This window comes from Maylandia zebra, linkage group LG7, assembly GCF_041146795.1.
Source record: "Maylandia zebra isolate NMK-2024a linkage group LG7, Mzebra_GT3a, whole genome shotgun sequence".
NCBI classification, from domain to species: domain Eukaryota; kingdom Metazoa; phylum Chordata; class Actinopteri; order Cichliformes; family Cichlidae; genus Maylandia; species Maylandia zebra.
Genome location: NC_135173.1, coordinates 56756904 through 56779672, shown reverse-complemented (window position 1 = coordinate 56779672; position 22769 = coordinate 56756904). Strand labels below are relative to the sequence as shown.

The 22769-nt window shown below is 39.0% G+C and overlaps 1 protein-coding gene across 3 annotated transcripts in view; it reads left to right on the top strand.

Annotated features, from left to right (window-relative positions):
• adamts6 (ADAM metallopeptidase with thrombospondin type 1 motif, 6) overlaps window positions 1-22769 on the top strand; it is a 79903-nt gene that overhangs the window by 30585 nt on the left and 26549 nt on the right. For all 3 annotated transcript variants that reach the window (XM_004566887.4, XM_076886743.1, XM_076886744.1), the window contains 5 exons: window positions 3028-3135; window positions 6324-6469; window positions 10201-10264; window positions 13038-13140; window positions 14074-14207. In XM_004566887.4, the coding sequence (XP_004566944.1) occupies window positions 3028-3135; window positions 6324-6469; window positions 10201-10264; window positions 13038-13140; window positions 14074-14207 (555 nt within the window). The remainder of the gene's footprint in view (window positions 1-3027; window positions 3136-6323; window positions 6470-10200; window positions 10265-13037; window positions 13141-14073; window positions 14208-22769) is intronic.

The window sequence follows — 22769 nt, the reverse complement described above, 5'->3', positions numbered from 1 at the left end:
TATATCTCTCAGCTGGCCTGGGGTATTCCCCCGGATAAGCTGGAGGAGGTGGCTGGGGAGAGGGAGGTCTGGGCCTCTTTGGTTAGGCTGCTGCCCCCGCGACCCGGCCTCGGATAAAGCGGATGAAGATGGATGGATGGGGGTGAAGAGGAAGACAATACTTTTATTAATATCAAGGCGACACAGGCAGTGAAAGACAAGAACCAACCACACATTTAAATGAGCAGCTGAAAGATTCCTCTGATATCTAATGGACAGTAATGTAATATTGCTCTGCATCACATAGAAAATTGGGCACATGATGGAAGAGAGGACAGATTAGTTGAGATCACAGAGTTATTTCTTTTCATTGAAAGAAATATCTGACAGAAGATTACAACAAGGCCCAAATCAACGCTCAGTTATTTTGGCTCCTAAGCTCATAATTGTGGTTTTAGATTGCCAAGAAAGACACCCATTTATGAAAGGGTGGAATTCCGGCGCTGATTTATCAGAGCTCGATTGGAGTTTTTCGTCTGACGATCAGATTTATTTCATACTTTGAAATCGATGCCCTCAGTGAGAGGATGGATGTAACCACAGAAAAAGATCAAAGCTTTAATAAATGGAAGAATCTGGTTTCTTAAGCCAATTCTTACCCAGAATGTACCAAACGTTTCCACGACATACTATTTGGGATTTTACCCAAGCGATATGTTTGGCTTCCTTCTTGTGACCTGGCGCCTGCTTCAGCAAACTTGCTTAGGTTTAAAAGGCATAACATTTTCTATGACCAGCAATATCAAAAACCAACAGTCCCAAACTATTTTAAATCATTTTAGCTACACGGCTGTAAGGATGGCACTGATAGTTGTCTGGGGAAACCACCATGGTCCAGTTTGAAATATCTTAAAAAAACCTCAGATATTCATTGATATTTGTACCAAGAGACAAATTTCAAGGTCTTTTGTTATCTCAAGATTTTTTTGCTACGCAAAGCTAAGCTATTGTATGTACATTGTTGTTGTTAGCATGTGACCATGCTCAAAATGTTGCTGTCTCCAGGTAGTCTAGCATGCCTGTAAAATGCTAGCTTTTACTATTTTCCTCAAGTTTTTGGTTTGCTTTTTTTGTCCCATGTTTGGAAAAAGCTTTGAAAATGCTATTACTCCGTATCTGTCCTCAGGCAATTCTTGTGTCATGATTCACAGAGGCTCAACAATATCAAAAGAAACTGATATTTCCATTTTCAGGAATTGCCTCAGTTTTGGGATCTTTCTTTGCATGTGCATATATGAGTCAGAGCTGGGAAGAGTGGCAGCAAAACACAAGAACAGCACAGGGCAGCTATCACTGACAAAAGTTGTGACACTGACTTAGTAAGAAGCAGCCAGAAAAATGCACTGCTTCCATACACTGCATGCGGATCATGTATACAGTATATATGAACAAACAGCTTATTAGGTATTCCTAATTTTAAAAAAATTCTTTATGATGCTTAAACTTGTCTGGTTTTGCTCACACAGTTTTGGAGAGGTAAGATTAAAACTTGTGATTATTTTGGAGGTTGATGTTTGTTTTGAATTGTTTGAATGGTATATCATTATATTACTGTATACAACCACTTTAATTCTATCCTATTTACAAATCTGGAAACATGGACAAGATGAAGTCACTTCAGACAATCTAAGAGGGGAGTTGTATATACAAAATCACTGTACTTCAACAGTTCACAATATATATATATATATATATATATATATATATATATATATATATATATATATATATATATATATATGTATATATATATATATATATATATATATATATATATATATATATATATATATATGTATGTGTGTCTATATGCCTCCCAGGGTTAAGGACCACAATGCCTTCAGGGGGTTAGGCTTAATTTATAGATTATAAAAATCCTTGAACCAAGGGTTGTCATAAAATTTATGAAACATATGAAAAACAAACAATCTTTTGATATTAGTGGGGCTCTTACTGAGTGTCTCTGACCGCTTGTTCTCGTTTGACATAAATCTATCAGCCCCACATCCATGTTTGTTGAGGCCCGGTCAGTGACCTTTTACCATGGCTGAGATAGTGACTGGAGCAGTAGGGGTGGCATATTAAAACCAGCTGGCATAGGGGAGTCGGTGCAACCAGAGACTGGCAGTTAGCTGCATTATTGAATCTGGATAGGCTCAAGGAGCTGAAGAGCTGTGGGATATTTACTGACCTTTGGGCTCAGAATCTACGTGTTGGCTTGTTATTCTTTTTCATGAGCTTGCTCTTCTGCTCTACTCAGTTGTGTTATAAAAACCTTTGAAGTTAAGACTTCCCAGTTTACTTAAACAGGAAATCCAGTCTTGGTTGTGCAGCACATCATGTGCTCACTTTATCCAGTTATTTATTTGGGGGCAACTTAACAGTGTATTTCTTCTCTTTCAATAATCTAAATGGTTTCTCCGTTCTGTACTGAAGAGTGATGATGTTTACGCAGACAAATCAGTAATACTAAGGATATTTGTTAGGCTACAAGCCATCTTTATCTAAGACTTGGGAGGCCTATTGCTCACTCTTTATTTCCCCTAAGAAGCCAAAGTTGGATTTCTTGAACTGATGTCACGGTCCCATGTGGTCCTGAGATGAACATGAGCAAACGTTAGTCATGGTGTTGATCTAGCTGACTCTTCATTTCTCATAAGAGAGCATTAAAAACACGCAGTGACCCTTAGCATGTTGCTCAAAATACACTATGATCCAAAGCATATGGGCTTCTTGAAGATAGCAGTCTTGATGTGGTCTCATCATCTCTGATCCTCTGATTTGATCTGGAATTGTATGGATTTATAGACACATTTCCATGCCATTCTTTTTTGTTGTTCTCACAGCTGTCAGACTGCACAAAAAATACTAAAAGGGAAAACCAGTAAAAGGCCACTGATAAATCATTTTTAGCCTTATTTAACAAATCCACCCCCAGCTTGCTGAATTGATTTATTCTGACCAACTTGCTTTTGCCTTCTTTCCTAGGAAGTGTGTAGAGAGCTCTGGTGCCTTAGCAAAAGCAACCGTTGTGTAACTAACAGTATTCCTGCTGCAGAGGGGACCCTGTGCCAGACAGGCAACATTGAAAAAGGGGTAAGTCATCTAGTGTTTCTCAGACATTTAAAGGTTAAAGTTTTTTTCCAGATACACAATTTTTAATATTAGAAGATGATGACTCAAATAAATACAAAAATGCTATTTTTAAATGATCTCATTTATTAACAGGAAAGAAAAAGAGATAAAAAAAACCCCCTCCAACCCTGTGTGAAAAAGTAATTGCCCAAACTTGTTCAATCATTAATTAACTGCGATTCACCACATTTTGTGGAAATCTGAGCTCAGTTTCACTAGACACACCTAGTTGTGATTACTGCCAGACCCAATGAATCAAGAAATCACCTAAATTGAACCTGTCTGAATAAAGAGAGAAAATCATTAACATCTATCACTCTGGGATGGATTGCAAAGCCATTTCTAAGGCTTTGGGAGTCCAGTGAACCATGATGAGAAGCATTATCCACAAATGGACAAAGCATAATACTCCAAAAATCCTCATCTAGTAGGTCAAAGATGAATCCAGAACAAGAGAACTACAGGTTTTACAATGGCCTAACCAAAGTCTGGTCTCAAATTAAATTGAGATGCTTTGGTTTAACCTTTAGCAGGTCATTTATGCTTGAAAACCCTTCAGTGTAGCCGAATTAAAACAATTCTGCAAAGAAGAGTGGTCTAAAATTCCTCCATTTCAGAAAGAGTGAAGGAAGCCATAAATGTGTTACGGTCTCTTGCAAATCTTTTGCCATCTACATGCACAGAAATTTGAAACTAAAGAGAAATTCACATTAACTACTTGCATTTTCAGTATAGCCAGAAGCTCATTGATATGAAAGTTCAGAAATTCAGAAATCCCTCCTGAAATAGTGATAGTTACTGTGGGATAGTTATTTAAATACAAATGGCCTGCACTAGGCAACTTGACTCTTATCTTCTTTTGGTTTTCACATACTCCTTTTTTGGGATCACCACAGTGGACAATCTGCTTCTATCTCTGGAATCCTCCTCTAGCATACTAAACTTCTGCATGTCCTCCTTCACTTCACTACATCCATGAGTGTCCTCTGAGGTCTTCCTCTTTTCCTCGTGCCTGGCAGCTCCATATTCCACATTTTTGTCCAGTATATCCACTATCCATCCTCTGCACATGTCCAAATGATCTCAACTTTGTCTCCATATTGCTCAATCTGAGCTGTCCCTTTTATATTGGAATATAACCAGAATACAACCAGCTGGTAACCAGTCAAGTCAAGGACTCTATTAGAAAGAGCCACATCGCAGATGAATTGCGCTCATCAGCACAGACTGATTCAGATTGGTTACAACATTGACTGTGTTTATAAAATAGATTGCAGTTACTTGCAAACCTTTGCCACTATGTCTGAGAGTGATTGTGGGAAATCCAATTTTGACTGTAATTCTTTGGAGACAAGTTGCCTGTCACCAGAGATTGACAGTTAAAATACTTATGAGTTGCTTGCCTGCTTAGTGAGTTGTGGCAACTGTTTGCTGTAGGTGGGTGAAATTGGTCACAATGAAGTACATGATGTCTGACTGAAAACCTGTTTGCGATTGCTTTGGTCGCCAGCAGGTTACTGTTGTCAGCCGTAGTTTGCATGGAAGTTGCCAACTTGTCTGCACACACTCACCTAAGCCTCTAAGTGTTTGTGAAAATGTCAGGAGTGTGATACAAATTGGAAACTGACACTGTTTACCTTCACAGTTGTGCCTTTTGAAATGTGCTGGTTTCAGAGGTAACACAACTTTTATTTTATGCACTTTGCATTGCACCTTTTCAAGTTTCACTAACGCTCTGCACTTAGTTAGCAAGTGTTTGTATATGAGTCAGTTAACGATGGGTGACCGCGGCAATCTGCTCATGACCAAAGCAGTCACAAGGAGGTTTTTGGTTCAGTGGCCTGCAGTGACCGATTTCACCCAACGACAGCCAGCAACCGTCAGGGAATACACATTTCTTCCAAGTGAAAATAGGCTGCCAGATGGACCAAGCTACATCTAGAAGTTTATATGTTTTAAATTAGAATTTGGGTGAACCTGCCCTTTCAGCACTGCAGCTATATTTAATACCTGGTGACCTGTGATGTGAAACAAGCACTTTTATTCTCTTCTCTGTGTGTAGCTAGTGGTACCTCACTAGTGTGCACTCATGCATTTGGTGCAACCACACACCCACACACACATGCACAAACTCACAGACGTAAGCAGGCCAGGCTTTAGGTCATCAGCCGAGTGCTGATGCCAGCCAGGTTAGGGGAGACTGTTTTAACATGGATTAAGGCAACCATTGTCACCGGATGGTCCGAGGGGTAAAAGGGAAGAATAGGAGAGTGTCACGAGCTGTCACCCATAATTACCATTAGCTCAGTGGAGCCTTTGAGGACCAGGGCCCACGGACAGAGTCCTGTACAACACAGGGAGCCCCAGGTAGAGCCTGGGGGGCTTTAGAACAGCTTTTGGAGCAGCTTTAGGAGAGCCAGTGGCATACTCTGTCTGCCCCTGCTGGGGACGGCTTCAAAGGAATATGAATGTCAGCCATTTCTCACCCAGCGTGTAATGGAGAGAGGCCCTTCCAACAGGACCAGACAGAGATAGAGGTAGAGACTGGGGGAAGGGAAAGCGGGAGGGGAGACAGCCAGGAATTAACCAATAGAAGGGAGCTTTGCGTTTCTTCTGTGTGTTCAAATTGACCAATAAACTTACAGTTAACGCTGAGGTTCTGTGCCCGTATCAGTTGGTCCTCCACATTTCTCTTTCTCCACACTGCTAATCTTGTTTAGACAGCATCTCAGAAATTAAATGAGAGGTAGAGATAAAGAATGCAGCAGCTCAGCCTAGCCCTCACCTTGACTGTACCGTTCTCTAGAGGGTTATTAACCTACTGACACAGTTGGAGGGACAAAGGAAAGTCTCTGATCCCCTCTTCCCCCACAACTCTGAACAGATTAACATGATTACTCCTGAAACGTAGTTCAGCTCTTTCTCTGCCTCACCTGTCTTGGAAATAACTTCCCATAATGGAAACATTAAATAAATATAGAAGAGTCACGAGACACACGAGAATTAATTATTGGACGAAATAAGCTGTATGTTATAGTGAGAATGGGCGTCTTTAACTTGAAGCTGGTCAGTGTGTCTGAAGAAATTATTAAGATATGTAATAACCAAAGTTTTCCACTCTGTGCATACTTCTGCTTCTCCCCACCCAGTGGTGCTACCAGGGGGAATGTGTTGCGTTTGGTACCTGGCCTCAGAGTGTGGATGGAGGCTGGGGGCCATGGTCCATTTGGGGGGAGTGCAGCAGGACCTGTGGGGGCGGTGTATCCTCCTCCATGAGGCACTGTGACAGCCCAGCGTAAGTAGGCAAAGTAAGCCACAGCAAGCTGAACACACACATCCAGGTCCTTGCCTACAAGTGTGTGTTTGTGTGTAGATGTGCATGTGTATGCGTGGCTGTGCGGATGTGTGTCGTAGTGCGAGTCAAGCTACAGTAATTATACAGCAGTCATGTCTGAAATATTCACAAGGCTAAATGCTTCTTTAGTGGAAAAAGTAAACTGTTAGACCTAAAGTAAAAATATGTTGACTGCTACAGGTAATGACGCTTTTAATTTATGACAAGTGTAAATATTCTGACATGTGGTACAGTGATTTTAATGTTCATTTTAAAATCCTCCACCTGCTTAGAACAAATAATGATTTAGCAGCTCGACAGCCAAATGTAAGGGGTGAATATCTGAGTCACATTTGTCATTATTAAACATATTTAAGAATATTGCTGCATATTTGCTGGACGTGTAAACATCTCTACTGCCCAGAAAACCATTAGTTGTTGTTTTTTTTCTTGCCGTTGAGTCGAGGCTCTAAAATGAAAGTTGAACCGATGTCTCGGGCATTACTGTGACATTGGTTCAAGTAATGTGTTCAACATTGCCTGGATGCCTGGTTAGAATTTCTAGTAAGATAAATTTTACAGTAGGTATGGATAAACAAAGCAACCTTCTGCTTTGAAGTCCCCCAATTACCCTACTGAGCTAAGCAGCTTCAAACCTAATGTGGTAATTGTAATTTTATAATACATTAAATTCACCATTCCTATAAACAATAGAATTTATATGTACAAAACCATAAATAACTTCAAAATATTGTTGACCGACACAGCCTTTGTTCTGTGTGGAAATAATATCCGTTCATCTATCCTACGTTATTTTCTTTATACATGCTGCCTTTGGGACTCATTTTCAAAAAGCATAATATCTCGTTTCACTACTATGCTGACGACATCCAAATCTACTTCCCCCTGAATCAGGATGTCCAGTCCTCATTAGTGCCTTTGTTCAATTGTCTGCGGGAAGTAAAAGATTGGCTATTACAAAACTCTCTAACTCTAAATGAAATTAAAACAGAAATTATTGTTTTTGACAGTCCCATTCCCCTGGACCAGCTAACTAATACACTGGGGTCCTATGCCAGCCATCTCTCTTATACCGTTAGAAATCTTGGAGTGGTCCTGGACAGCTCACTCAAGTTAGACCAACAAGTTGCCTCAGTTGTGAAAATGAGTTTTTACATCAAATCTCCAAGGCAAAGCCCTATATTCCACATAAAGACCTTGAAAAGCTTATCCATGCCTTCATTACTTCGAGACTAGACTATTGCAATTCTCTGTACATGGGCCTCCAATTCTCTCTCTCATTTTTAAAATCCTTTTGTGTACTTTTAAAATTTTAAATAACCTGGCGCCCAGTTTCCTAACAGACCTTCTCGACGCGTATAGCCCCAAGAGAGCGCTCAGATCCTCTAACCAACTGCTCTTAGTGCAACAAAGGCCGCGACGAAAGACCAGAGGGGACCGAGCTTTTGCAATGGCCGCACCCCAAACTCTGGAATATCTTCCTATCGATGTCCGCATGTCAGATTCCATTCAATCGTTTAAATCCCGCTTTTAAAACTCAGCTGTTCCATCTAGCGTTTGAAGCAAATTAGTTCGGTCTTCCACCTGGTCTGCAGTTGTGCTGTGTAACTGTAACTATAACTGGTTTTAATTGTTTTTAACTGTTTTTGTTGCTTTTGTTGTAATCTGCTTTGCTACCTTGTGTGAAGCACATTGATGGACACTGTCCTTTTCAAATGTGCTATATAAATAAAATATTGATTGATTGATCTATTGTTCCATTTTTGCTGTACTGTGATCAGTTTTGACCATGGAGATGACGTTGGGGTTTCAACCATGTTTTTGGCTTTGGAATTCCCATTTTTAGCCTCATTATGAATGTTTTTACTGTCACCATTTGGATGTGACCAATAACTTGTGTAACCCCACACCCATTTACTGGCAGTAAGTCGTTAGCTTGGATGATCTCGCTTTCTGATAACGACCAAAATTTTAAAAATGGTCTCAAACTCAGTAGGAGAGTTCTAGGTAGGTCAAGACTTCTATTGAATCAATGAATGAAGTACTTTTGAAGAAATAATTTTACTTAGTAAGGTATAAAAGGTAGGTATAAAAATACAGATTTGGCTTCTGGCTCTAAAAAGTGAAGCCATCACAAAAGTGCCATAAGACTTCTTTTTTAAGGCCACCACAGAGCTTCCAAAAAAAAGACTCCTGGGCCTGTGGAAGTTTATGGGAAAATGGCCCTCTGCCAGGACCTTTGTAAATATTTGGCTGCTGAGTTTATGAGTCTTAGTCACTTATTTCAGTTCATACTGTAAAAAACAAAACAAAAAAAACCCAGAGTCCTTTTGGCATACTGTCCATGACTAGCGTGGACACCATTGGTTGAAAATTGTTTGGTGGTCCTTCCATTCTGCTGCATACCGAAGATGATGATCGTTGATGGCATGACGTGAACATTGTTCCACACACTTCTTGTTTGTTATGAGTTCACCATCTGGGTACTCGTAGTGCACTGTGCATAAGTGTATTTCACTGTCACTGTGAAACACACTTATGCACTCAAAACAGCGAGTCTAAGTAGAGAAGTGTGCAATATGAGCCATAGTAACTGGCTTTCCAAGGCTCAGCTGAAAGTCTGGATTTCTTCTTTACCATTTTCTAAATTTGAACAACAGTGACAAATGTTATTTGAAATGGGGAAAGAAAGGAATACACCAACGCAACTGTCAGTAACCTGAAATTACCACAAAGACCAATATTAGCTGTTTCAGATAATACTTTGCAGCCATTACAACTGACTGTAAAGGTTCTTAGTCCTTGTTCTTGTGCAGTTTCACGCAGTCTCGGTTAATGTGACATGTGCGTTAAGTTAAGACATAGCTTACTCTTCTTTGAAGATTATGGTGATGCGTAGGTTTACTTTAAAACCTCCCATGTGTCCTCACTAGACAAATCATTGACCAGTGCATCTTTGGCGGGCAAGCAGACATCTGGGATCTTTATCCTTCTTCCATTGTCGCATTCCTTTGTTTTGGAAACTAGGTATTACGTCAAACACGTCATGGGAAGGCAAGAAAAAGAGCCAGGGTGAACCAGAGGGAAGGAAGAAAAAGGGGAGGAGGTGAAGGCACAGGCATAATGTGGAACACCTGTGTAAGGTGATCACTGCTGCTCAGCCATCAGTGCAAAGAGGAGGGAGGCAGAAAAAACACAGCCAGACACAGCCTCTAACACATTCATTACGTACATGGCCTGTCTCACAGGTTTTTTTTGCAATAAAGTGAAGGGAAGGGAGGCTTCTGAAGGTGAGAAAAAGCAGAGAGATGATAGGGAAAGGAAAAGAAAACCTTCAGAGATGTGGTAGATGTGTAGTGAAGAGTAGAAGAAGGAAAAGCGTGAGTTAAGAGTCATTAGACTTGAAATGTCATGTCACATTTAAGAGCTCTTAGAACAGGTTGGATTTCCTGAATGAATCCTTGGCACAGATGCTCAACAAAGCAGCAAATGCTGACACACAGAGACTTTTTTTGCGCCTGTTTCATCAGAAAAAAAAATCTCTTATGTACTGTTTGCCCTAAAGATAATCTCTGAGAGGAATTTGTGAATATAATTTACGGCGCTTTATGTGATTTGATGTAAAGAGTCTCTTTTCCCCATCCCTCATTTATTTCTGTTGTGTCTCTCAGCCCATCTGGAGGAGGCAAGTACTGTCTCGGAGAGAGGAAACGATACAGATCCTGTAACACTAACGTGAGTTTCTTCATTTCTTTGCCTCCCTCTTTCATTTTCTGCCAAGTAGCATGCGAGCAACTTAAAAAAAATGTTGGATCACCTCTTTGCTCTTCCACAGCTCTCCTCCAGAACATGTTATCTTAGAAAAGGGCTTTACAGGCTGCACACTAGCACACAGCATCACGTTGCCTTTAAGCTTTCTTCATTTATTGTTTGTGACATTTCACTTGAGTCAAATGATGATGACAGTTCAGGGTGTATTTCATAAGAAGCAAGCTTTTTTTTTTTTTTTTTTTTGAGGTCTGGAGCAATGTTTTATCCAGATATTTGACATGGCTGCAAGTTAAGATCTCTGTTCAACTATTTCTAGGTGGCCTTTTTCACTAGGTGAAAATTGAAATAGTTAGGGCCTTAGTAGACATTTAACCACAAGTCTTAAAAATAACAGTTCTGAGCAAGCACTGAGTGTTTTCTTTGGAAAACAAGCAATGTCCCTAACCACTATTTCATCACACTAACCACACCTTGTCCAAAGAAGCATGTGTGTGTGAGAGAGCATGCCAAATGTAGATACAATGACAAATACTCACAAATTATCCTCAAAAGTATATAAATGGGTGGGCCAAGTTTCATGGCAGACAGCCTATTTATTCAAAACAGTTAAACTGGTAGTAGCAGTCCTTGGAAAAAGGTCTGATGACTGCCAGAGTCATTAGGATCTTTTCTCTTTAGCATAGTTAAAAAACATATGTCTTAATCCTAATCTGTGCTTATGCCATACATGTTGAGATATTTCATTACCTAAATTAAAACTGGTGGTGCTGGTGATATCAGATGGTCCCCCAAATCACTAGAATTCATCCTGTGATTACCATGCATACCTTCAGTATAAAGGTTTTATCACAGTAATTATTGCAATATTCCACCAAACTGGTGGACTACCAAGAGCATGCCAATCATAGAGCCATCCCACTAGCATCTAACTTAACGTGTTATCTCTAAGGACAGTTAAATTAGTATTTCCTTGACTGGTTGCGATAGCTGCTGGAGGCAGCTGCTGTAAAATAGATTGCTAATCCCAATCATCCACGCCTAAAGACTTGTCAGTGACCCCGATGATAACCAGAAGTTACCAATTTACCAGTTGGCAAGTGATTGTAGGAGGTTGCTTAGCACTTGGCAACAGTGGGAAGAAAAAAGACTCTTTTAACAGGAAGAAACCTCTGAGATTAATAATAATAACTTTGTTTTAACATTCTATAGGAATCCATTTATTTTGCATAATATTTCACAATTTTATTTTTGTGCTAATTCTGTTACCTTTTATTATTTATATTTTGTCTTCTTATCTGACTTCTTTTGTTGTCTTTTTCACTTTAAGTTTTAATGAATTCTTTATTTCTCATTTTTGGTCAAGCACTGGTAGAGCACTGACATTTAATTTGATTTGTTTATGAAGCCCACTACAAATACCACATTTTTTTTTATATTAAGCTCCTCAAGAGGCACAGACGATACCTTTTTAAGAACTTTAATTTTTAAAGTCAAGATAATGAAGGGAAAGTGTCAAGCATTTAAGCAACTGGACTCGAGTTGCTTAAATGATAGGACTTTTCTCCCTTTTTGTGCCTTCTGTTCTATTATTATTTTAATCAGTTGATAATCAACAAGTTAAACATTGATGAAAACCCAACATTATTAAAGTGAGCTTTTCTTTTGTTCCAACAGACGTTAGCACATGTAAATCTCATTTGGTACTGTGTTTTCATTTCAACACACACTTGCAATAATATTATTCTGTCTCCTCTGACTGGATCTGCATGTTTGATGTGCAAGTTTAAAGCGGCTAAATTGGCAAAACACTTGAATGGTAATGAAAGTGGCCTATCCTCCCTATGGCCCACTCCAGCATGGAACACTTTGAGCATGTGAAATACAGCTTTGACCCGAGAGCCTTTATTTGTACCGAGGGAGAGTGTTTTGCGGTTCCTAAGGACCTTTTCACACCAGCAAAGTGTTTCTTTCCACTTTTTACCTCCTCTTATTGGCGCATTATCCACACAGTGGAGTGCCATCCCAGAATCAGAGCCAGAACTCAGTCTGCCTCAGCCTGAATTCTATACTGGGCTGTTTCACCTCCTCTGGCTCGGTTTATGTTTCTAATTAGCTAGCCAAAGAAATGTTTCATTATCCATCATAAATCCACACATAAACAATTCATCTGAACACAGAACACAATGTTCTCAGACAGAAATGCCAAGAAACACATCTTCTTTAGTCTGTAAAAAAATTAAATGTGACATTGTTAATAAAGTAATAAAGGCAGCAGCACTCAAACCTACATATAGACTCTGTAAAAGATGAATGTACCCCTCTTGATGTGATTGGTTTATCAAGTCCTGTTTTAAAGCTTGATTTTAGCAATTTGGCTTATCAGAAGTCAAAGGAGATTGGAGGGCTAAAGTGTTAGCTGTTATCAGAGGTTCGGTTTAGGAATTTGAATTTGTTGAGGTGGAGAGTACCAGACCTGTGGGCTTGTTGGTACTAACCTGTGTAGTCACTCCCCAGACGAATTTCAATGCAGTGCAGATGGTGCTGGTTAAATGATAAAATATTGACATGAACCGATTACGTGGCAGATCACACAGTTATTATATTGACAAACTGCTGGAGATCACTCTTACTGACCTTAATTCCAAAGGTCATTGGCACCAGTCTAATGTGAACTGGGATAAGACATTCGATAAGCTTGGTCCTTTGTATTCACATTCAGTTTCACTGTTGTTTGCAGGCCTGCCCTGCAGGATCTCGTGATTTCCGAGAGAAGCAGTGCGCTGATTTTGACAACTCCCCTTTCCGTGGGAAGTACTACAACTGGAAGCCTTACACTGGGGGTGAGTTCAGGACTAGTTGTGATCAGTTGTTTGTATAATACATCCATGGTTTCAAAGTATTACTGTATAACATGGACGATTAATTACTATATAGGCAATAGTGTCTGGATGAAGTTTGATCAGAGTTAAATTCACTCCCACTCAATTCTTATTAAATAATTAATAATTACTTACTCTCAGTTTGAACTTGCTAAGAGTTGAAGCTGTTGTTCTGTCAAAACTCTCTAAGAGCTGAGCTGTAAAGCCTCCCTATCATCCCTTTTGTGTCTCAAATGACAGTTTGCAGGCTAGTCTGTTTTCTGGACCCATCTCGGGCTTTTTTCCCCTCTCTGGATCAACAGTTTTTTATTGAGCCAATACCAGTGGAAGGACTGTTGTATTGTCATAGGTACTGGCAGGAGTGTCTCTCCTTGAAGTCTGCAGATCAAGGAAAATATTCACTTAACTAAGACCACAAATATCTCAGAGAAAAGTGATAAAGTTTGAAGCATGTAAACACAGCTTTTGTTTTCTCTCAGAGATGTGAGAGCTTAAGTCTGTTTTGTCAAATCCATCACCTCCTCTCTTATAGCGCTCCGTGGGCTGAGGCGTCATGTAAAAACAGGAGATAACCTACACGTGGATGTCAGTGTAATTGTTTTTGGCAAGCAGCGCTGTCTCTGTTGTTGTCAATGTTACAGTGACGTCAAGTTTTGGGTTTTTTTAGATCTGAGCACCGCTGAATTTCCCCCCCTCATGATTATTACTGTCAACAAGTTAAGAGAAGATCCCAGAGCTGGCTGCAAGTCCTGGAATAGCATCGGTATTTGCTGGTCTCTGTGTTGTTAGGGTTCTGTCAGGGGCCATGTCACGCTGTCTGTTCCCTGTGTGAAACTGAACTTTAGGTAATGATGTAATGACCTGCTCGGTTTTCGTACATGCTGTGTAACCCAGGTGGTGTGAAGCCCTGTGCGCTGAACTGCTTGGCAGAAGGCTATAACTTCTACACTGAGCGGTCTCCTGCTGTCATAGATGGCACCCAATGTCAGGCTGACTCGCTGGACATTTGCATCAATGGAGAGTGTAAGGTAAGGGAGCCAAAACCACATCTTCAAACGCTTCTTGTGTTTTACAAATGTATTTTTGATTCTCATTATTGAAGGATATGCAGTTGTTACAACAAACTGTTGTTGCTCCTGGCACTGGATGTATTAAATATTAAATATATTTATATTTACCTAACCGCATCAGTGAGGGTCATGCATGAAAAATCAACCAGTGCCTCCAACTTGACTGCCTTACAATCAGCTGTTTGTTTGTTTGTTTTTTTCTTTGCACATGACAAAAACTAAGATTGTGGCTTTGGCTTATGAGTTTATTTAAACATAAAAAATAGAGCTTAAAAGTTGTTTTCAGTCCAGGAAATTTCATGTGGCTAGTTTGAGGAAATATTGATGTAACTATGAGGAAGCTATGAGGAATCAACAATGCAGGGTAAAAAAGCCTTCTTGCTGTGAGGTGACAGCTCTAACCACCGGAGCGGTGGTTAGAGCTGGTTACAAGGCATGCTGGAGCAGCATGCCTTGTAATTATTGGACTTATTGTGTCTATTGTGTTTTTCAGTTAACTACATAATCAAAAAACTGTTCTCTTAATAGTTTTTTGAGTAAGTAATTTTTGAGGAAAAACGTTAAGCACTAGGTTTATTATCTAGTTAATTAGAAGTTATTACTTTTTTGTCTTATGTGATTATGAAAATAGTTGTTTTTTTTTTTATTTGTTGATATTCTGTAGACCACTGACTTAAAGATTAATTAGCAAAACCAAGTTGTTAGCCGCAAGCATGCTGTAGTTGCACACCGTTTTGTAATTCAGTGACATTCTGAAGCCTCTGTTTTTTTAAAGTAGGAATTTTCTCGTAACAAATGGTTAACAGGTTTGCATTTACATGCAGTAAAGCCTTAGGCTAATCAGTTTCCCAGCTTGGTAGAATTGATCAGCCTTACAGCATTCACTTTACTATTTCTTCTGTAATTAGCTAGCTTGTCAGCATGCAGTTACTGTAGAAGTCCGTGTCTGTTTAGTTTTGCATTTACTCAGAATGCATGTTTCTGTGCAGACCACAGTACAACTGGGCGGGCTGAAATTTATTGAGAACGTAAAGTGATACACAAGCCTGATTAAAATATGCAAAAGCCCATATTTGGCCGGCATTAAATTTCAAATATGTGCCTTAAAGGGAGGGGAATTAAAAAAAGAATTATTTAGCCCTCTACTGCATGACTTTTTAATTTTTGGGGAAAAAAATATTTCTCCCTATTTTGGGGGAGCTTTGGGGTCCCTATGTCTGTGAAGGTTCTCAGTCATCCAGGTCATCGTAGTCAAAGGAGCTTGCAAAGAAAAGCGTCTGGACTTCTTTAAGTTACTTGAAGACGTTTCACCTCTCATCCGAGAAGCTTCTTCAGTTCTAAGGTCAAATGGTGGAGAGTCCCAGATATAAACCTAGTGGGAGTATCCCCCCACAGAGGGACAAAAGGACCCACACCCAGTTTCACACCTTGGCTCAGACGATTAGAGGATCATCAGGGGGTCCTTTTGTCCCTCTGTGGGGGGTTACTCCCACTGAAGAAGCTTCTCGGATGAGAGATGAAACGTCTTCAAGTAACTTAAAGAAGTCCAGACGCTTTTCTTTGCAAGCTCCTTTGACTTTGGGGTCCCTAATAATATATCAATCATAAAATTTGAAACCCTGCCCCCCCCAAACAGATATTGGTTTGTTGCTTCAAGGCAACACTGTGCGACAAGGGTAGTCAAACACAAAGTTATTCTATAATAAGTTTTATTAGTACAACAAGGATGAAAAAATAAATAAACAACAAATAAACAATATAAACATTTCACAGAACAATAAAACACCAAAATACATCCAACAGTTGACCCTAACCCCGTACACACACACACGCGCGCGTTGTGTTTCCATCACTTTTGGGGACATTACATTAACTAACATTCATTTCCTGGAGACTTATCCTGACCCTACCCATCACAAGTCCCTGCCTGAACCTAACCGTAACCCTGACCTTATCCTAAACCTAACCTTACCCTAACCCTGACTCAAGCCTTCACCCTAAAATTTAATGATTTGCCTTGCAATTTGTCCCCATAAAGTTGGCGAGACCTCTCAATGTGAGTGTGTAAACAAATTTGTGTCCCCACACAATAAGTAATACACACACACACACACACACACACACACACACACACACACACACACACACACACACACACACAATTACTTTACCAACTGACCCCTGAGCTCCTAAGTGTCCCTCAAACCTTATTCAGCGATCCACTCCTCTACTTCACAGTCGCTCCATAATAGCTCACTGTCCTCACTTTCTGATTATTAACTCGAAATTTGGAGAAACATAACTTGAAATTTTGAGTTACTTGAAATTTCGAGTTAGCTCTGCCATAGGGCTGTGCGATATGACCAAAATCTCATATCCCGATATGAGATATCTATTGTCCGATAACAATATAAATCACAAAATTTTTGCATTTTCTGTAAATTCTGTGAATCTCTGGCAGCTCGACTTGCGTGAAGTGTTTCCAGCTGAGCGTCGTGTACCTGGAGTCGAGTGTTTTAACCGATGCATGAAACTATACATTTTTAGACATGAGTTGTGAGTATTTATTACACGGCGTGTTGCGGGGAAAAGCCTGTTCTAACGTTTGAGTCTAAGGTTTATTTTTTAGCACTTGACGGCTCTTTTTTGCTTCTCATCTGTAAATACTCTGAATCATGTGAAAGAGTATGCAGAGTATTCTGTAAAGTCTCAACAGGATCTTGAGCTTTATTGTGAAAGGTTTATGTAGAAAATAAACAAGCGGACACACGATGGTTTTACTGTCATTTTTGCTAATGACAACGCATAAAAACAGGCGCTTGTCCGTCTGTAGTGTGGTTATATTAAATGTAAGACAAAGAGAGAACTTAGAAATGAATATAGCCACTACAGTGACCATCAAAACGATGAAAAAATGTTGCCGTAAACAGTTTATTTTGCGACACCACGAAACAAACGACAGCGTAAAATGAAACGATAGACATTTTTATATCGTCATCCGATATATATCGTTATATCGAACAGCCCTACTCTGCCAATCAGTAATCTACGTGAATGAGGTCACTTTCTTGTTACCCGGAAGCATATGGCGCAGAGTAGTGCGCACTCAAAACCGGATCGCATCAAATGGGCGCTTTTGCTAGTATGTTTGCTGATAGTAACGCCATGTGATTCGGCTAATAACACAAGGATTTCATCATTTTTGAAGCCACGCTGAAAATACTCAGCAATCTGTGCATTCATGACTGGATGTAATACCGGTAGCTTAGCTGTAGCATTTGCACCTGAGGGTACAACTCTGAGTAGCTCCTGATGCATTCATGTTAATGAGACATGTTATGTAAAGTGTGTGTTATGTAAAGTGAGTGCTCAAGTAGAGTAGAAAAGTGCTATAGAAAACCAGTCCATTTGCCATTAAGGATGAAATGATGAGACTGCGCCTACGCCTATTAGATAAATAAGGATTATTATGTACTGTGAATCATGAGGAGTTACTCTAGTAGCATCAAAGAATCAAAACAAGGAGATAGAAATGTTTTTAATATGTCCCCTTTAAAGGTTGCAGTTTGGCAAGCTTTGAGGTCCATGGTAAAGCAGCAGATATGAACTAATAAGTTGTCAGGGAGGATTTCAAGTGAGTGTAAATGTAGAAGGAGGACTTGAGGGTTTTTTTTGGCTGCACAAGTAGTTGACCTCGAAGGGGGCACAAACTCAGAATGTTTTCACTGTGCCTCATAGCTAATCTGGCTAAACTGTACATTTCTTTAATTGTTGCGGAAAGCTTCTGGCTTGTGTTTCAAGACTTTTTGGATGTACGTTTAATGGAATTATGGCAAGAGCTATAAAAATAAAACTCAAGTTTTATTGAACTGTAGAAAGAGTTTGGGACCCAGTGATGTTTAAATCTAGAAAGACTGACTCTAAACATTACCATTACTTCATGTTGTAGTCAAGAATGAGCTTTTACCTTTCAATTTGATTTTACATTCAGAGCTTTTCATTGCAATTCTAATATTTGTAGTCATACATAAATATGAGACGACTTCTGCTCGATGAAGGCAAATCAGGTAAATTACCAGAAAAAGAAATGTTTGTTTCACGCTAATGCTGATGCTGATTTGCAATAATAACATAAAATAAAACACTGTGCTATAGCACCATCCTTTGTGGGTGTTTAACCCTGACATTTTATCAAGTTCCTGTTAAAATGACATTTTATCTCTTAGCTTAGTAAGAGTTTGCTCAGCATGTGAGCCAGTTTTTATCTATAACAACTCTGCTAGTGAGATACTGACTGCGTAAACAAAAGAGCCTAAACCGCACCATTCTCCAGTGAAGAACAATCCGGTCTTTGACTGTGGCTGATTGTGATCGAATGACTGCTGAATAGCTCTTTTTGCTTCTTATCAGTACTCTGCAGCCTCCACCAGAATTGTTTTGTGGTAAATAAAACACAAAAATCATTGTTTTGTTTTTTTATTGAATAATGATTTTATATATATATATATATATATATATATATATATATATATATATATATATATATATATATATATATATATATATATATATATATATCTTTGAAAAGGCTGATTTAATAACAAGGAAAATAACATTTTATCTTTCAATAAAATGTTATTTGGGTTGGCAGTTGATGCTGTCTTTGTTTTCCTGACTGTAAATCATTTTGTGTAGTGAATGTGTATTTTCTGAGATGCAGCTGAAATAACTTTTTGGTTGCTCACTTTAAAGTATTTGCTTTGATTTCCACCTGACCGATACAACTGGATCCCTGTTTGGCATAAAAGCACAGCGTCTTTGCCCACAACCTTACTGCGAGTCTAATATTAAAAACACAACATGATGTGTGCTTTAATAGCAAGAAAACTCAGAAGAGGTGGAATATTCCTCACTGAAGGAGTATTGTGGGTTTTCTGAATCCGGCTTGTCGTTTTATTTCAGGGGCTGGCTCTCTGTGGGTTTACTGTCACACTGTGATAAATCTCTGGAACACTGTCTGCCTGGAAAGATCTCAGAAACACTCAAAACTGCTATGCTGTGCACATGTGGTGGGAGAGAGAGAGAAAGGGAGGAGGAACGATTACGAATAACATTGGAGATTGTGACAGAGTAAAAAAAGAACCTAGGAAACCCACAGGACAACTGTAAGGATCAATGACAACGAAATCCGTCTGTAGTCATCAGGTTTTGTGTCACTGCTGCTCTCAAACCCTGGTCAGCTGATATTTTACCCTCTTTTTAATCAACATAAATGTCCAATAACTCATCTGTGGATGTTGTTTCAATAATTGCAGTGGGTTTCTCATCTCAAGCTGGCAGATCAGGTGTTCCTCCACCCGCTTTCCTCTTTTCCTCCTTCCTTTTTTCCAAATCAACTTGAATGTCAAAATTTTTCCCTCTTTAGTTGTCTGTGTCTCATGGGACACAACATTGACTGTCTTAGTTATTGTAGCCTGAGCTCCTTTTTTTTTTTTTTTTGTAACTGTCGACTCTCCTGAGGAAACACTTTGGAAAGCTACGCCTTCTCTGGCTTCCTCCTCGGAAGCTTAATTATTTTAGTTTCTTTAGTTTCAGTCATAAACTCTCCTCCCTTTTTTTTTTTTTTTTTTTTTTTTTGGAGTAGGCTTCGCTCTTAGAACAGCTTATCTCAAGATCAATGTATTTTCTTATATAGAGTAATCAAGGCGTGACATACTATAGATGGCAGATGATGGGCAGCTCTGCCTCAGGCATTGATAGGCATTGATTAAAGCTGTGTGTGAATAGATGAATGACACGTGTTAGTGAAAGGTGCTTTGAGGGAAAAAAAAAAAGGGCTTTGAGTGCTCGGAAAGTGCTATGTCTGCAAGCCTGCCGAATTTAGAGTGATTCTAATTCCCTAACATCACACAAACAAGTAGTAATCTTGCTTGTGCATGTGTGCAAGTTAAGAGCATTTCTACACATATACAATATTCACCACTACATGGTAGTTGCAGCGATTTACTGAAATGTGCAAATAAATGGAAATACAGTATGTAAGGCACAAACAGAGTTTGTACAGTTCAAGGAGTATTTGGGGAATACCACCTTTATTCTTCAACACAGCCTGAACCTTGCTGTAGACATTTGTACGTCTCTCCTGGCTTCCTCTGTAAATATCGATTTGAACCGAAGAAATGTAAATTTGGATTCAATACTCCATAGGGCCCACTTTCACAGATTTTCAGACCAGTTCTTGTGTAATTTAGCATACCTTAGCATTTTCACAATGTTTCACTTCCTCAACAATAGCTTATTGAGAGCCACTATTTCCAGTGACGCTTTGGCAAACAGTAGATGGGTCAGCTGAACGGCCAGATGTATCTCTCAGGTGCTGTTAGAAATAAATCAACAAAGATGTGATGTCTTTGTTAGATTTTTTTTCCTGTTTCTTAAGGGCATGACTTTCAGATAATGCTCATCTACTGTAGACATTCTTTTTTTAATCCGCAATATGAGTGAACTGATGCACTGACACATAATTACAGTTACTAATGTAAACTTTAGGCTACCACACTAACACAAAATCACTAAGCTAACACCCTTCAGAGTTCTTCGCTAATAGCTTTGTCTTTTTGTCTTTGCAAATGTTCTGCCAGCACGAGTGGATTCTTTCTGATGTGGACAGTTTGCACTTTATGGCTTTATCCTTGTGTGTAACAAAAATGAAAGTAATTTTCATAAAGCTGTCAGTGCTCTCAGTTCTCTAAGTTTAAGTGCTGCATTCACATTTTTATGGAAGTAAATGTACGTGTAAAATGTAAAATTGATGTTCTCATGTAAAGTATTAGCAGTAAGCCTGCAGTTCTTTGCATAATACTGAAATGCTTTAGAACTAACCATCAACAGACAGTACTACTGGCACTGTAGCCCTTAAAGGCCTTTAAATAATAGTAAAAAAAAAAATGACATAATGAAAACCTTAAGTCAAAACCTACTGAACACCAGCAGTCCTTCTGTGAAGCTCCAAGGCATTTCCAATCAAGCAATGAAGCAATCACTGCAAATTGAGCACAGATAAAAAAAAATTAATGGGGTCCATAAGGACTCCATATAAAAAGTTATTTGGAGCCAACACATTTTATATCTGTTAGACTGGCTAGTTTCAGACTCTGAATCTGGTAGCTTAATAAGCTTCTCTCTGATAGAAAAAAAGTTACAGCTATTAATGCTAACTTGACTAGGATTGGGACACTGAGTAAAATGAATATAAACAGTCCATTTTAAATTATCTTTGGCCCAGAGAAGACAATAGCCCTTCTAGCTCATGTTCACATATGGATGATAGAGCTTTAACCTGCGTTTGTAGACGGCACTGCAAACTATGTTAACAGACAATGATTTCTGGATTTAATTTCTATATCAGAATCAGGTTTTTAATGTAGTGCTGCCTGAAGGCCAAAGATCGCAGCAGTCCAGTACTGACTTGTCCCTTGCACACAGAGATTTCTGCAGATTCTCTGCGACTTTTGATGATTTAGCTAGTCTTAGCAATTTTATGTTGAAGAGCATTATTCTTAAATTGTTCCACAATTTGTCAACATAACTTTTTGTAGATTGGGGAATCTCTGCCTATCTTTACTTTTGAGTAAGACTAAGATGCTCTTTTTATAAGTATTCATGTTACTGACCAGTTACCAATTAACCTCATTAGTCACGAAGTGCTTCTCCAGCTGTTTCCTTTTAGTTCCACTTTTTTTCCTTCCCTTCATTGCTCCCTTCCCAACTTTGAGATGTATTATTGCCATCAAATTTAAAATGAACTAATATTTTTCATGAACTAGTAGAATGTCTCAGTTTAAATATTTGATGAGTTGTTTTTTTTTTATGTTCTACTGTGAAAAAAATATAGGTTTATAAGATTTGTAAGTCATTGCATTAAATATCTATTTACATTTTTTAGAATTGGATTTGTCAAAAGTATTTTGACGGATTTTGGCAGATTTTCAATGTAAAGAATGAAGATTTATACTCAGTATACAGGCACTGTGTGTCCACTGAAGCTCCCTAAAAATAAGGACTACTCTTTGCATGGGCCTATGTGAATACTGTATAAATAAAGTACGGCATTGTATTCTGAGGACTTCCTTCAGGAACAAACAAATTCTTTCCAAAAAACTCCCCCACAGTGAACATGTCAGTCATGTCTTACTATTTCTTTTAAAGGGAAGGTTTTATTGGCTTTTAAGCAATCGTTTGACATTTGGGGACATTTCTTTGTTTGCCTTTTTCTTAAGTGTTAAATGCTGACGTTTGATGCTACCCTTATGATGTTACTGTACAATGATACTGTACAGCTGGTGGCTAATTAGCTGAGCCAAGCATGAAGCCTGGAAACAAAAAGAAACAACGCTGGATGTGTAATAACTAATGAAAATATTCCTACTACAGTCACACAGTAGTGCTTTGTAGTTTGGTAAATAACACATTAAATCTGGTTGGTTTAACCTTTACATAATGCTTGCAAAACAATATTTT